Genomic DNA, 13,359 nt, shown 5'->3' with positions numbered 1-13,359 from the left:
GTTTATAAAAACTTCTTCAGATTCAAAACTGGATTTAGTAGACTGGAGACATGCAAAACATGCAAAACGCAACACTACCACTAACAGCAACAGCAACATTGACTTGCAACTATAATCATCCCACTTCCTTTTCAGAATGTAAAATACCTTGAAAATTTGCTAGTGATATTCATTATCATGACTATTCAACACCATATGCAACATATTTGTCAAATACAACAAATACACACAAACATACTAGACCTATAATAGTTATGTCTGGTCTTAAGTAATGTACTTTCAAGAGGAGAAATATACACACAATGAGAAAATGAGAGAAATTTCATATAATCCTGTCTCTATATCAAACCTGAATCCGTATCTGCATTGTCAGCATTAATAATAAAAGTGTCAGGGCATTTAGCGCAGTGAATACAGTGGTTTCCATTAAATCTATATATTGCTATTCAACTATTCAATAACACCAGTCTCAGAGGTTAGTAAAACCAGCAATGTTAGTCAGAATCATACCACTTCTTAAGAGATGAACCATGTTTAATTAGAAGGTAGATGATTATGATACTATTCACAACCAATAATTAGTGTTTTAGTCTGTTATCAATATGTTTATATTCTTGTTTTAAAACCCATATTTGCAGAACTTGTTAAATGAAGGGTCAAGAAGCAATTTAGTGAATTAGTTCTTTCTTTTTGTAAGGACACTTACTCAAAATAATTACAAATATTCGGGCAAGGTAAACACAAACACCTATCACTTTGGATCATGTGATTGGTGCTTGACAGCATTCACAGTACTCTCTAAAAAAATTGAGTGAAAATATTCACTCTAAAAAGAGTGAATACAAAAAAGAGTGAATTTCGAGTGAAATTGGAGTGAATTTTGAGTGAAAATGCTCATTTTCACTCATTTTGGAGTGACGTCAGGGATCACTCGAAGATTTTGGAGTGATCCCTGACGTCACTCCAAAATGAGTGAAAATGAGCTTTTTCACTCAAAATTCACTCCAATTTCACTCGAATTCACTCTTTTTTGTATTCACTCTTTTTAGAGTGAAAATTTTCACTCAATTTTTTTTAGAGAGTAGTTTTACAAACTCATGCATCCAGATAAGGCCTGTTGCACACACACACACACACACACAAATGTCTGATATACAACATTAAAAATCAAACATGACTCACTTTCAACCAATCAGAATCAAGTATTAAGGACATACATTTGACTTCATTTTGATATCAAATGTATCCTTTTTTTTAATGCAACAGGCCTCAGCTTGCACCTGTGATTAAAGCGTAGCAAGCAGACACTGAGGTGACTAGTCCAAACAGTGACATCATGAAGAAGGAGGGGGTACAGGGATAACAGGGTATGGGGGTAAGAGAGGTGCTGTCTGATACCTCTGGAGCCACTTCAATGATGACACTGCAATGACAGCCACCTGGTTGCAGCACTACTCAGGATTATGGTTAAAAGGGGGATTCTGTCTCATATAGTCTGGACTCAAAGGATGTATAATTTCCTTTCCATTTTGTTTGAAAGGATCAGTCACAACTGTTAAATCTGTGTAACAAAGTTCTCAATAGTTATTTGCTTATTTCTAAGATAGGACTTTGCCCACAGGAAAAAAAAAACAATAAAACAAGATATCAACCAAATGGAAATAGATCAACAAAAAGAATAGGGATATTCCATTTAAAATTCGAATAGATTACTTCACTCTCTTTAAGATCTCTGCTTGTATATAAACTTTCATTTGTTTTGAAAATACCTGAAAGTCATAACCAAATGCATGCAACAAATGTCTAACATTCCAACTGACAATGGAATAGTATATTGTATCATCTTATAAAAGCAGACATAGAACAATTTCTTTGAATGTATCTAAACACAAACAACAGAGAAAAACAATTATGACGATGTGCATGATTCAGAACATAATGTTAGCACAAGAGCTGCTTTAAGGTGATACAATCTCACACAGGTTTGAAAAGTCATCATCAATAGTAAAACACTTCCTGTTCTTTCCATCCTAAAAATAAGACACAATGCAAGGTTTAGAAATCAGAAGGGATGTCTACAATAGCTTGATGAGGCATTGTGCTATCAGTAAATTTATTTTAAACATTCATCTGCTGAAGACATAGACATGACTGTGCTTCAATCATGTCTATTCCTAGGACCTCAAATTGGTCAATCACTATAGTCACATTAGTGTATATTAGTGTGTATTAAAGGAAAAGGAAATTTAAAAAAAAAGGTAAATCAGGCATTGTCAGGTATTCCACAGGCATATGGGACATGAGTGACTTTAATCCTTTAATCTGTTCTGAAAGGATCTAAGTGCCTGGTAATAACCTTCCCATTGGCATTGGAGGAGGTATGCTCCTGTTCCTTAAAATCCAGGGTGGTGAGTGATTATCAGGGAGAACGTGGTAGGTTCTTTTCATGCTTTGGTGACTGTTTCAGTCATGAAAAGTAACAAACAATCCCATAAAAGTCACTATTGATGTAAGATAATACCAGTATTATATGCTAGAACAAGGAGATGCTGAGCTACCTGTGAGAGAGTGCGCATTGGTGCGGAGTTGCGAGTTCGGCTGGGCGGCGACCCAGGGGGCAGCAGCGGCTCTTTCCCGTCGCCTCCTCCACCTCCACCACCTGGTACTCCCCCACCCGGACCGGGACCGGTAGGACACCGTGGATCCGCGGATGCCTTGCCGTCCTGCTCGTGCTGGCTCCGGACATATTCCAAAGCATCTTCCATGGTCATGAGACCCTGTTTCACGCGAATCATCACCCATATTTGCTCGTCTGTGCTAAGCTCATAATACCTCGCCATCTTGGATTGATATGAGCTACTTCTCCTGTGGTCTGCAGCGGTTGGCAAGCGAGGAACGCTGTCCTCGTTTTCATCGGCGCTCCTGCTGCCTCCACTCTCGCGCTCCGCGCGCGACGGTGACTCAACCATCTCAACGTACGGAAGTTTGCAAGGGAAGAACCCAATCAGAAAAAGGTCACAAAGCGAAACACGTCAAGTCGAATTTTTCCCCCTTCCCTCGCCTGTGCCCATGTACGAAAAAATTTCCCCCTCTCCTATCACTGAAAGACGCTGGCCCCCAACTTATTCAACGGTAGCCGCAGAAGGCATTGTTCATTCCATAAGAACTCTTACGTGGTGAGCATAGAATTGCCAAGTCTGTAACCTTCGATGCCACTGAAGATTACTTCAAGTTCATGACTGCGTGCAATTATTTATCAACCGATGAGAGCAACGAAATAGATTTCTTGAACCGTAATTGAGAAGTTCTCCCTATATGAACCCCTCAATTCTTACGACAAATTGGTGCTTTACAAACTGTATTTGCATATAGTTCGAGTCAAGCACCGAAGTAAGCTATGCTTCTTCTGTATCCAAAGACGCGAAGATAAATTTTAAAAAAAATGACGATTTTGTTTCTCGATGTTGTGCGTGGTAACCAGGTTCGTCTTACTCACCAATTAGTACCCTTTCAATACAACCAGTGGGGTGGAAGAGACCTCCCTGCTTAATACAACTCTGCTGCGATGTGCGATATTTACACTATATCCTCGGAGTTTTGCCAACTTACGTTTTTAATTAGTTCACTTGTATTAACTCCACTAGTTATCCGGATAGATATCGCAGTCAAACTCCTCGGAAAGTGGCTTATCTCCTCGCAGAAGTACAAGGTGGGGAGAAGTTAATTTTAAGAGTTGAATATAGTCGTCCAGGGTGTCTTGACTTTAATACTTCCAAAGCGCTCGCAGAAGATGGTGTACGCATTCATGGGTTCCTCCACTCTATCAAGGTCATGTTGTAGCGTCTTGAGGAGCTGTTGTATGAAGCTGGGAGCAGTATGTGCGACAAACTGAAGGCATGGGCACATCCGTAGGGAGACCGGGTTCAGTGTACGCCAGGGGTACATAATCTAATCAGAAAATTGATAAAACTTCCCGTGGCAGCTAGCTAGGCGAGAAGCGGTTTGGATAAGTCACTATCTGAAATTCATCCTACAAGCTCAATGACGCATGGTGTACAACATTCATGTGCTCTTTGTATCACCAATAAGCGAAGTGGTTTACTGTCTTGCCCCTTGGCAATGCCAATAGAATGTGGCACTAACCAAGATCTTCGTACTATTAAGTCCATACTGCGTGACTAACCTACACAGGCACCTTATTACACAATGAGCTGGTATTTCCTCCCACATACTTAGGCACATAATACTCACATATACACGCACACACACACACACACACACACACACATCCTTGCACCCCCTTTCGACCCTGAACAAGCCCTCCCGTAGTATAAGCCGTGAAGTGTTGAAGTTCTCACTTCTCATTTCCGGACCTGGCCTCATGTGTGACCGCTTATGCGTGCTTAGAGCTCAACCAAGAATTGACCAATCCCCCCCCCCCCCCCCCCCTTCCAGGTTGGGCATAATTTACATTACACTCCTTTCGACAAAGGCTTGAAAAGGCATAGAGTCTCAGACGTGTAAAAAATGAAAATATGAAATAATAATTAATAGCAATAAATAAGAAAGCGATGAGTAATGAGTGAAATACAATGCATATTGTCTGTTTCAATAGTGTCTCTCTGCCCCATGGTTTCTTCTTTCTCTCTCTCTCATTTGGCTTCAATTTGATAATGTATAGGCCTTTGAATATCTCTGTACATTTTGTAAGTAGATAGTCCCATATATATATATATATATATATATATATACATATATGAATACATAAGAAAATATAAGTCAAGAAATGAAATTCCTAATATGTATGTTTGCAAAGGAGGTCCTCTACCCCTGGAATTTGGGCGTGACCAAAATAAACACGTGTACTATATATATATATATATATATATATATATATATATATATATATATGTATAAATATATATATATATATATATATATATATATATTTATATATATTATATATAAATATATATATATATTATATATCATATATATTATATATGATATATATTATATTACATATATATATATATATATATATATATATATATATATATTACAAAAGCCGCTAAATCCATCATTTTTCAATGGATTTAGCCCCTTTTGGAAGCAAGTTCTACATATATATATATATAGGCCCTATGCATATAATTATATATCATAGATATCATGAAAAAAGTTATTGCAATTCACCTCAAGTTTGATGCAAAGGAGGCAAATTTCTGACTTCAATATCAGTGGAGACTTTGTGTGAAGGTCGTTGGGAGCCTCGAGGACAATAGTTAAAAGTATAATAGCGTATGCTACCCATATACATGTAACTCATTTGTGAACCACAAATTCTATAACTTTCCTATCAATCTTTTTTTCATCAGACTTTTGATAGAACTGCATGCTGTTATTCTATGATTGTTTCATTTCATTCTGTCAATTAAAGCAAACTTGAACATATTATGGAATCGCTTTTCACATACTGAACTTTCAAATGCGCAAATTTGTTCTATGAATTACATCTGACATGTCTGAGTATACGAAACATGCCAAAACGAGACATTCTAGTGCAGTTTTATTGTAGTTAGAAAAATAAATTTTAACGAATAATAGGGACAATTTTGATGAAAAATCATAAGTTAGAAATATGTTTCATACCTTTTTTTCACATTGCTGTACTGCATCTGATGACATGCTGTTTTCATATATTTCGTACAACTTCATCTTTCTCTACAAAAAGTGATATCTTCAAACTACTTTTTAGCTCTCAACGTAAAAATCCTAACTTCAAGATTATTTTTTTCTCCACCTAAACATAATTAATCACACACGCACACACAATGTAAATAAAAAGAAAGAACCACCAACCTAAGTAATAAATAAGCAGGGTACATTATACTTTCAATGAGGATTAACATGATTAAAGAAGTGAAACATTTTAATGATAAATAATTTTGGGGATTGAGAGAAGGGGGGGGGAGAGCTACTGAAAAGCGAAGCTTGTATATTGTGGGTCCCACCAGTTACAATACGCATACAAGAAGAAAAAGTGGTCACCAAATAAGCAACTTGATTAATATATCGACCAAATTGAACATAGATATATCTTTAAATATATGACACTGTTTAGCGGGTTAAATAAAGTGGGCAAATCCAGCCGAGATGGGACTAAGAGAGTAGAGACAGAGTGGATACAAGACAGATAGGCTCCTATCATGAGCTAAAAGACACGTCTAAGTTCGAACAAGATCAGTGACAGTTTAAGGAAAATCGGACAGTCGATTTAAAACTTATGAATATTCAAAGTTTCGGTGCTGGATAAAGAGACTACTTCACTTCATGTGGACATTTTGGACAACCATAAAGAAAATCAGTTATAAATTACAAGGCGTATTCTCCAAAATGAGATTTCTCATGAAAGTGCAAATTCAATCAGCTTGTTACTATTAACATATGCTTAATGGCATTATAGTCCCCCCTGCTTTCTGAAAGAGGTAAGTCCAGTGCTTTTTCGTTATGGTAAAGAAACGTGAAAATCTGTCGAACTTTCTTTCTACTTTCATTATATTGTTGTCCATAATGACATCATGAAGTGCAGTGGTCTCCTACTATCTAGCGATAACGGCACCGAAACTTTGATAATCCGTAACTTTTTAATCGATAGTAAGATTTTCCTCAAACTTACACCGACATGTTTTACTATCAAAATTTGCTGCTTTCACTCAATCCACATTATATTAATTTAGGCTTTGGTTTATTTAAGGCAAGCATTGCATGCTAGATTTAATAAGGGGCTTCCCCCATTGCTTAAGATTGGATGTTGGAGAGCATGATTATAAAAGTCGATGGATATATAGTAGGCCCCATCTACAAATTGTACATAATACACGTGGTGTGTGTGTGTGTGTGTGTGTGTGTGTGTGCGTGTGTGTGCGTGTTTGTGTGTGCGCGTGTGTGTAGAGCGAAGGGGGGGGGGGGGAGAAAGAGGAATTGGTGCAATTTGAAAGTGCTACATTAACCATCTTTATTGGCTTAAAGGGATAGAGTCCAAAGGTTAATAATGTAATTTGCATAATAGTACAAACATCGAACAAATTTGACAGCAGACACTAACATCGGTATGTGTAATGTCATAATATATGTTTCCATGTTCGAAAAACAGTACGGCTTAATCGAAGAGCATACAAGGAACGGAAGCGGCAGGGCAATGTGCAGGTGAGGAACTATTATCATTGTACATCGATCTAAAGGCGTGTGGGATAAAGGGCGCCCCGATTTAAGGAAACGCCGTGTTATGTCATGAGCAGTCTCAGTCAATGCCCCAACCCGGTGGCGAGCCGGGGAGAAAGGGGGGAGGGGGGGGGGGGGACCGTTTCCCAAGGTGTTGAATGATCATTCACGGATGAACTGAAAGACATTGTGAAGATACTGTCATAACAATAGCACAGTGGCCATTCTTCCCTTTACCCTTTGACCTAATGTTGAGAAAACAATAACAAACAAACAAACAAATAGGCTGGTTCCTTCTTTTTCACTTGGTGTTCATAGATACTAAACGAGCATATATCTACGATTATTTTGGAGAGTAACAGAAGAAAAAAATAATACCTTTGTAAACAAATAAGTAACCAAACAAACAGATAAACAAACAGATTAAAAATGAATACATATTATTGTTTGTCTTCGCTGCTTCTTATTTGTGTGTATACATCGTGATGAAGAAATCGATCTTTTTCCTGTCAATGGTGCGATGACTGGTGTTGTTATAAGTACATCGTGTATTATATCAAAATCAATGAGTCATGTTACCATGGAGATGACATACAAATACCCTGGAGCTTCTGAGATAGACATTACATTCTTCCCCCTTCATCCCTCCTCCTCCCCTCATTCTACTCCTACTGATTCTTCTTTTAGTTGACAATAATGATAATGATAATGATAATAATGATGATGATGATGATGATAATAACAATAATACGTGTAATAATAACAATGATAATAGTAATAAGAAGAAGAACAACAACTGATACTTCTACTACTACTACTACTACTGCTGCTACTTCTACTACTATAACTACTCATTACTACTATCATTATTGTATATTTATAATATTTTTGTCATTTCAAAGATAAACACAGCCACTTGAAACGCATTGAAGGATCTAAAAAATGCTAGAAAGAAAAACAAGCAGTTGTGTTGCATATAAGTCTCACATAAGGCGAGTGGCATGAGAAGAAAATGATACAATGTTAATGAGATGACAGAGTATGTCAAATATTCTGTCAACTTTTGGTAGGATGCAATATCCTTTCCTTTCAATAGGGTAGGTATGATGCAATATCCGTTCCTTTCCCCACTCCTTCCAATTGTATCCCCCTCAGTTTAGTCATGTTATGCTGTTGAGTTTCTCATGTTTTTTTTTCCCATCCTGTCTTAATTATTTTTGTGTTAAGTTTGTAATTTCAGAAAGTATTTCTAAAATAAGTCTTGAGTGGTTCACAATATACAAGCATTGCTTTTAGTGGACCTCTCACTTCTCTTTCCCCCTTCTAAACATAACTTATAGTATTTTGCCGGTATGTATATGTATATCTCTATTTGTTAACTATCGTTTATCTTTCGCACATTCCGATGTATATGCATATGATTTGATTCCTGATTTACTATGTGTTATGTTTTGTTGGAAGAAAAATGAAAATGAAAAATAAATGAATTGAATGAATCGAAACAATATTTGCCCGGCGTTATCCCCGTGGTTGAGATTCACTTAAGGTCATTGATCATTTTGTAGAATAAACAATATTTGTTCGCATTATAATCTATTCTATTTCGAGTGGCATACATCCCTGTCGGCGGTGGGTACAACTTCGCTTTCACCACACGTTTTCAATTCGTCATTTCTTTAAAAATGCGATGCCTCAAAGGTAATACATACAAGTTGATAACGAAAGACGGGCATGGTTACATAACTAAATGGGTCAACATGATTCAAAATAAAAACAACAACAACCACCGTCCAATCCAAAAGGAGGAAAGAACAAACGCGATGAATACCCAACGATACGACAATTACAACAATATATTGTCATCACGTCATCAGTAGTCAGCCTAGTCAAACTTGAATCCGCAGAAAGTGTAAAGAGTTGTATCGCTGGTGATTTTTAAGCAAATGCTACATAATTTCGATGCGCAATGTTACCTGTCTGCATATAGAGCTAGTGCCAACTTTCTTGCCCCAAATAGTCGGTTCAGGAAATGTCACTCGCGAAGCCATTGGTGGCGATTATTTAGCGCACTAATCCCGTAATATCCTGACACCCCGGGTGAAGATGTTTGTATGTATTACCAGAGGATTCCGGAGCGATCAAAACTCATCAGACTCAGACATGTAAGACGAGATAATGTCCTTTCTTTTGATATCAGCAGAATTAGTAATTGCACTGAAAAGTACAAGCATGCTTGTTTATCTCTCTATCTATCTATCTATATCTATATATATATATATATATATATATATATATATATATATATATATATATATATATATACATATATATATATATATATATATAAGAAGAAGAAGAAGAAGAAGAAGAAGTAGTAGTAGTAGTTGTAGTAGTAGTAGTAGTAGTAGTAGTAGTAGTAGTAGTAGTAGTAGTAGTAGTAGTAGTAGTCTGGAGTACGCCATTTGTAGATCCAACAAGGTTTTTATTCACAAAATTTTCGGCCCGCCTCAGGTCTTCGTCAGTGTATAACGATTGGCGTACTCGAGACTTCTTCTTGTTATGTATACAAATACATAAAAATTCAGAAAGAAATATATGTACAATTATACATAATGTATATACAGATAAAGAGAGAGAGAGAGAGGGGGGGGGGGGGGGTGTGAGTCAAAACAAAATAGAGAAGTGACCGAAAGCTAAACGCACCAAGCATGCAGGATAGCAAGATGGATAACTTGACATGGACAACACTGCCGACCTGGAAAAAAGCTACTCATGCACACAAGCAATGTATAAAGATGGGCATTTCCTCGGTAAGAATAGAATGATGATCGTTTTTCAAAGCTAAGAGCTGTTTGACGAGGCTACATTGAGATTGATTTTAGATCAGCAAGACAGACAGCACTATGATAATAGTCACTTAGTGTGTTGATGAAATGTGAGAACAGAAGTAGATTATAATATGACCATAAAAATGTCGTTTCAAGACCAAAATGCATGATTATATTAGCCCATTTATGTCCAAATTCGTACCTGTAGTATTTACTATGTACATGGTTGTCAAAGAGTTATATAGAGTGTTGGGTTGCTTTTTTTAACGATTATCTTTGGCTTGGGAAATCACAAGTCAAACTTCATAAAGTAGAGAATTTGACTCCCTACAAGGAACTTCGTATTGCCTTCTTCACAATAGACGTAGAGGGTGCTCTGGAGTGTATTCATCTGTCAACATGCCATTTCCCCTTCTCCATTAGAAACCGAAGTGTTAATAATATACTCAGTATTGAACATGGATGAGGAAATTTTCTAGAGATAACAGATTCAGGCTGAAACATCGGACGCTCCGAAAGTGGATGACCCTGTTGTTGTTGTGTTTTTCTGCCCGTTTGTATCTTCGTAAACTTGACGTCCAAATGAACGACGTTTTTCATATCTCTCATTAGTATTTCTTTGTGTTTGTTGATTTTTGTCTGTTTTTCTATCTCTCTGTTTACAAATTATCGTGTGTTTATCTGATTTGTGTGATGATGCGTACATGTGTGTGTGCTGGTGTTTTACGCACAGTTACATGACATTGTAACCATTTTCATTGCAGCGGAAACTCGTTTCTTTTATATTATAATTTGACACACCCTAACATTTTCTATCACAGCGAACGGGAAAGTCAGACGACGAGAAAACACAACTGAGCAGATCAAACCGACGAACAACAACGAGAGAAAAAGAAAATAATGGCTATAGGAAAAGGTTAGAAATATATGAAAAAAAAAAACCACACACACACACTCATAAACCATTTAATGTCCAATAGTCTCAGAGGAATACCATTAAAGCCACATTAACTAAGTCACGTTTATGGTGTCTATGTCACCTGAAATATGTCCGGGGGAGATAAGTCAGTAATATTCCAGGGTCTTGACGCCAACCCACCTGCAAATGGTCACAATATTACTATATTACTTGAAAAGGTTGAATGATTACCATAATTATAGAATTACATTCCTTACATTACATACCATATAAAATTACATTCCTTCAAATGCAAATTAAAAGAATCATTAGGCGTTTTCACATCACTCCGATAAAAATCCAAGCTCGAGATATTTTTCGCGATCGCAAATTAGCGCGCTATTTCATTTCGTATTCACATAAGCCTGAACATTATCAAATAGCGCGCGAGTTCGCTATCGGGATAATTTCCCAAGTCAGAAAATAGCGCGCTATTTCGAAACATCGGGCTGATGTGAAAACGCCTATACTGAATAAATTTGTAATGTCTTATGTAATATTGTGGTATGTTATTGTCCGATTAACCATTCTTGTCAACCCGCTGCAGATTGCGTTTTGGGACTTGCCGTCAGGTTCTCCGAATTCATCATTGGCAATTCCACACTCTACTTCGTTTCCCTCTCTTCCTCCTTCCCTCTACCAAAGTCTACCTCTCTCTCACTTTCTATCCAGAGCTTGAAGGCAGGCACCAAATGACTTAATAGCTGTACATGCTACTTTTTGTGTTTTACTGAACATAACCTTGTGGTAGTTTTAATGCAACAGCAGTTTATGATGTATACCAAAGCAGGCTTTATAAACAAATCATGTTCTACTCCGGAAACAAATGATAGCTCGTTCACAATAATGATTCACATTCTAGTATTTTTTTTCTTCTTTTTTTTTTAATCACATAGGCATATCCAGCTTTTCTTATTTGGTACCATTAACTCGCCTGGTCTTATCTTCTATCCGTTCACCGTTTCTTTATCACAAACACTGATTTCTCGGGGCTTACAGCCAAACAAGCTTGCTTTCATGTAGGTCCCGTCATACTTCTCTTTGTTCTACCCCATCTCGATTTCGACCAGTCATCATTACAATTGATGTGTTATTGCCATCATTGTTTGTTTTTGCACATTGTTTACAAGGTAAAAAAGAACCTGTATAATTATTTCTGATGTAATATTCATATACGAGAAGTATAAAAAAATAATTGAATTGAATTGAATTGAATTGAGTTGAATTGAATTAAATTAAATTAAATTGAATTGAATTGAATTGAATTGAATTGAATTGAATTGAATTGAATTGAATTGAATTGAACTGAATTGAATTGAATTGAATATACTCTGCCAAATTTACAGTAATACTGTAACCTGCAAATTTTGGAAGTGTACGTTCAAAGCAATTTCAGCCTTGCAAGTGAATGATTTTAAGTTACGATTACTTCTTCTCATTTGCATTATGTGATTGAATAACTGTTTCTTGGAAATATGAGAGACTTTGCCAAAAAAAAATCATATTTTTATGCAATTTGTCTGTGAAACTTCATCTCTTCTTTTTACTCGTGTTTACTCTGTATGAAAGTAAGATTCACCCTAGAGTAGTGTTGCCCTTTAAGATTTAGATAATATCTATATCTATGGGTATAGTGTTCATTTTATGCATACTACGCATCATGCATATGACCGCCTCCATGGGCGGATGTGTCCAGCAGTTATGGCTGCTGCTCTCAATCATATCTAGTAAACTTCTTGCAGACGAGAACGAAACAAGATGAATCATGACCGAGAATGCAGTGATAGGATGTTTGGGAAACGAGCGACGAATTAACACCACTCCAGATAACTGCGTGATGACGAGATGGAGGAAACGGTTACTATGGAAACGAATTGCCTTTGACCAGGTGCACAGTGGGTGGGCCCACTCCTCTGCCTTATTCCTACAATGGTGACTGGACAAAATCTAATAATTGAGAAACAAATGTGACCTATGTATACATTAATACGATCTATAATTGCTTTATGTCATGCTGATTTCTGCATGTTTAATTTTCTTGTAATTCATTTTCTTTATTATTATTTTGCAACAGAATATACAAGTTAATGTATGAAATTAGACACGCATTTTATAGAATGATACACAGGAAGGAAAGAATAACAGCATGTTCATGTCTATATGATCAGTACAAGAAGAGGCATTAACAGGACATACCTATACAGTGTACATATTCTGCGGGGAAAAAAATAGGTATTATACCCACTCAAAAGAAAAAGGACTGTCGACGAATGCTCTAAAAGCCAATGGACAAAGAAGGGATGTGAATGCCACCGTGCAGGATAGGAGCTTTAGATTTTAGACGCGCGG

General features: G+C 36.8%; 1 protein-coding gene across 1 annotated transcript in view; it reads right to left on the bottom strand.

Annotated features, from left to right (window-relative positions):
- The window catches only part of LOC139738911 (uncharacterized), a 194,071-nt gene extending 191,231 nt beyond the window's left edge, over nt 1-2,840 (bottom strand). The window contains exon 1 of the mRNA XM_071649539.1: nt 2,667-2,840. Coding sequence (XP_071505640.1) covers nt 2,667-2,840 — 174 coding nt within the window. The remainder of the gene's footprint in view (nt 1-2,666) is intronic.
- Between the last annotated feature and the right edge of the window lie 10,519 nt (nt 2,841-13,359).

This window comes from Diadema antillarum, unplaced genomic scaffold (genome assembly GCF_040938485.1).
Source record: "Diadema antillarum isolate AM-2024a unplaced genomic scaffold, OU_Dant_1.0 seq00000773_RagTag, whole genome shotgun sequence".
Lineage (NCBI taxonomy): Eukaryota > Metazoa > Echinodermata > Echinoidea > Diadematoida > Diadematidae > Diadema > Diadema antillarum.
This window is presented reverse-complemented; position numbering and strand designations above follow the sequence as displayed.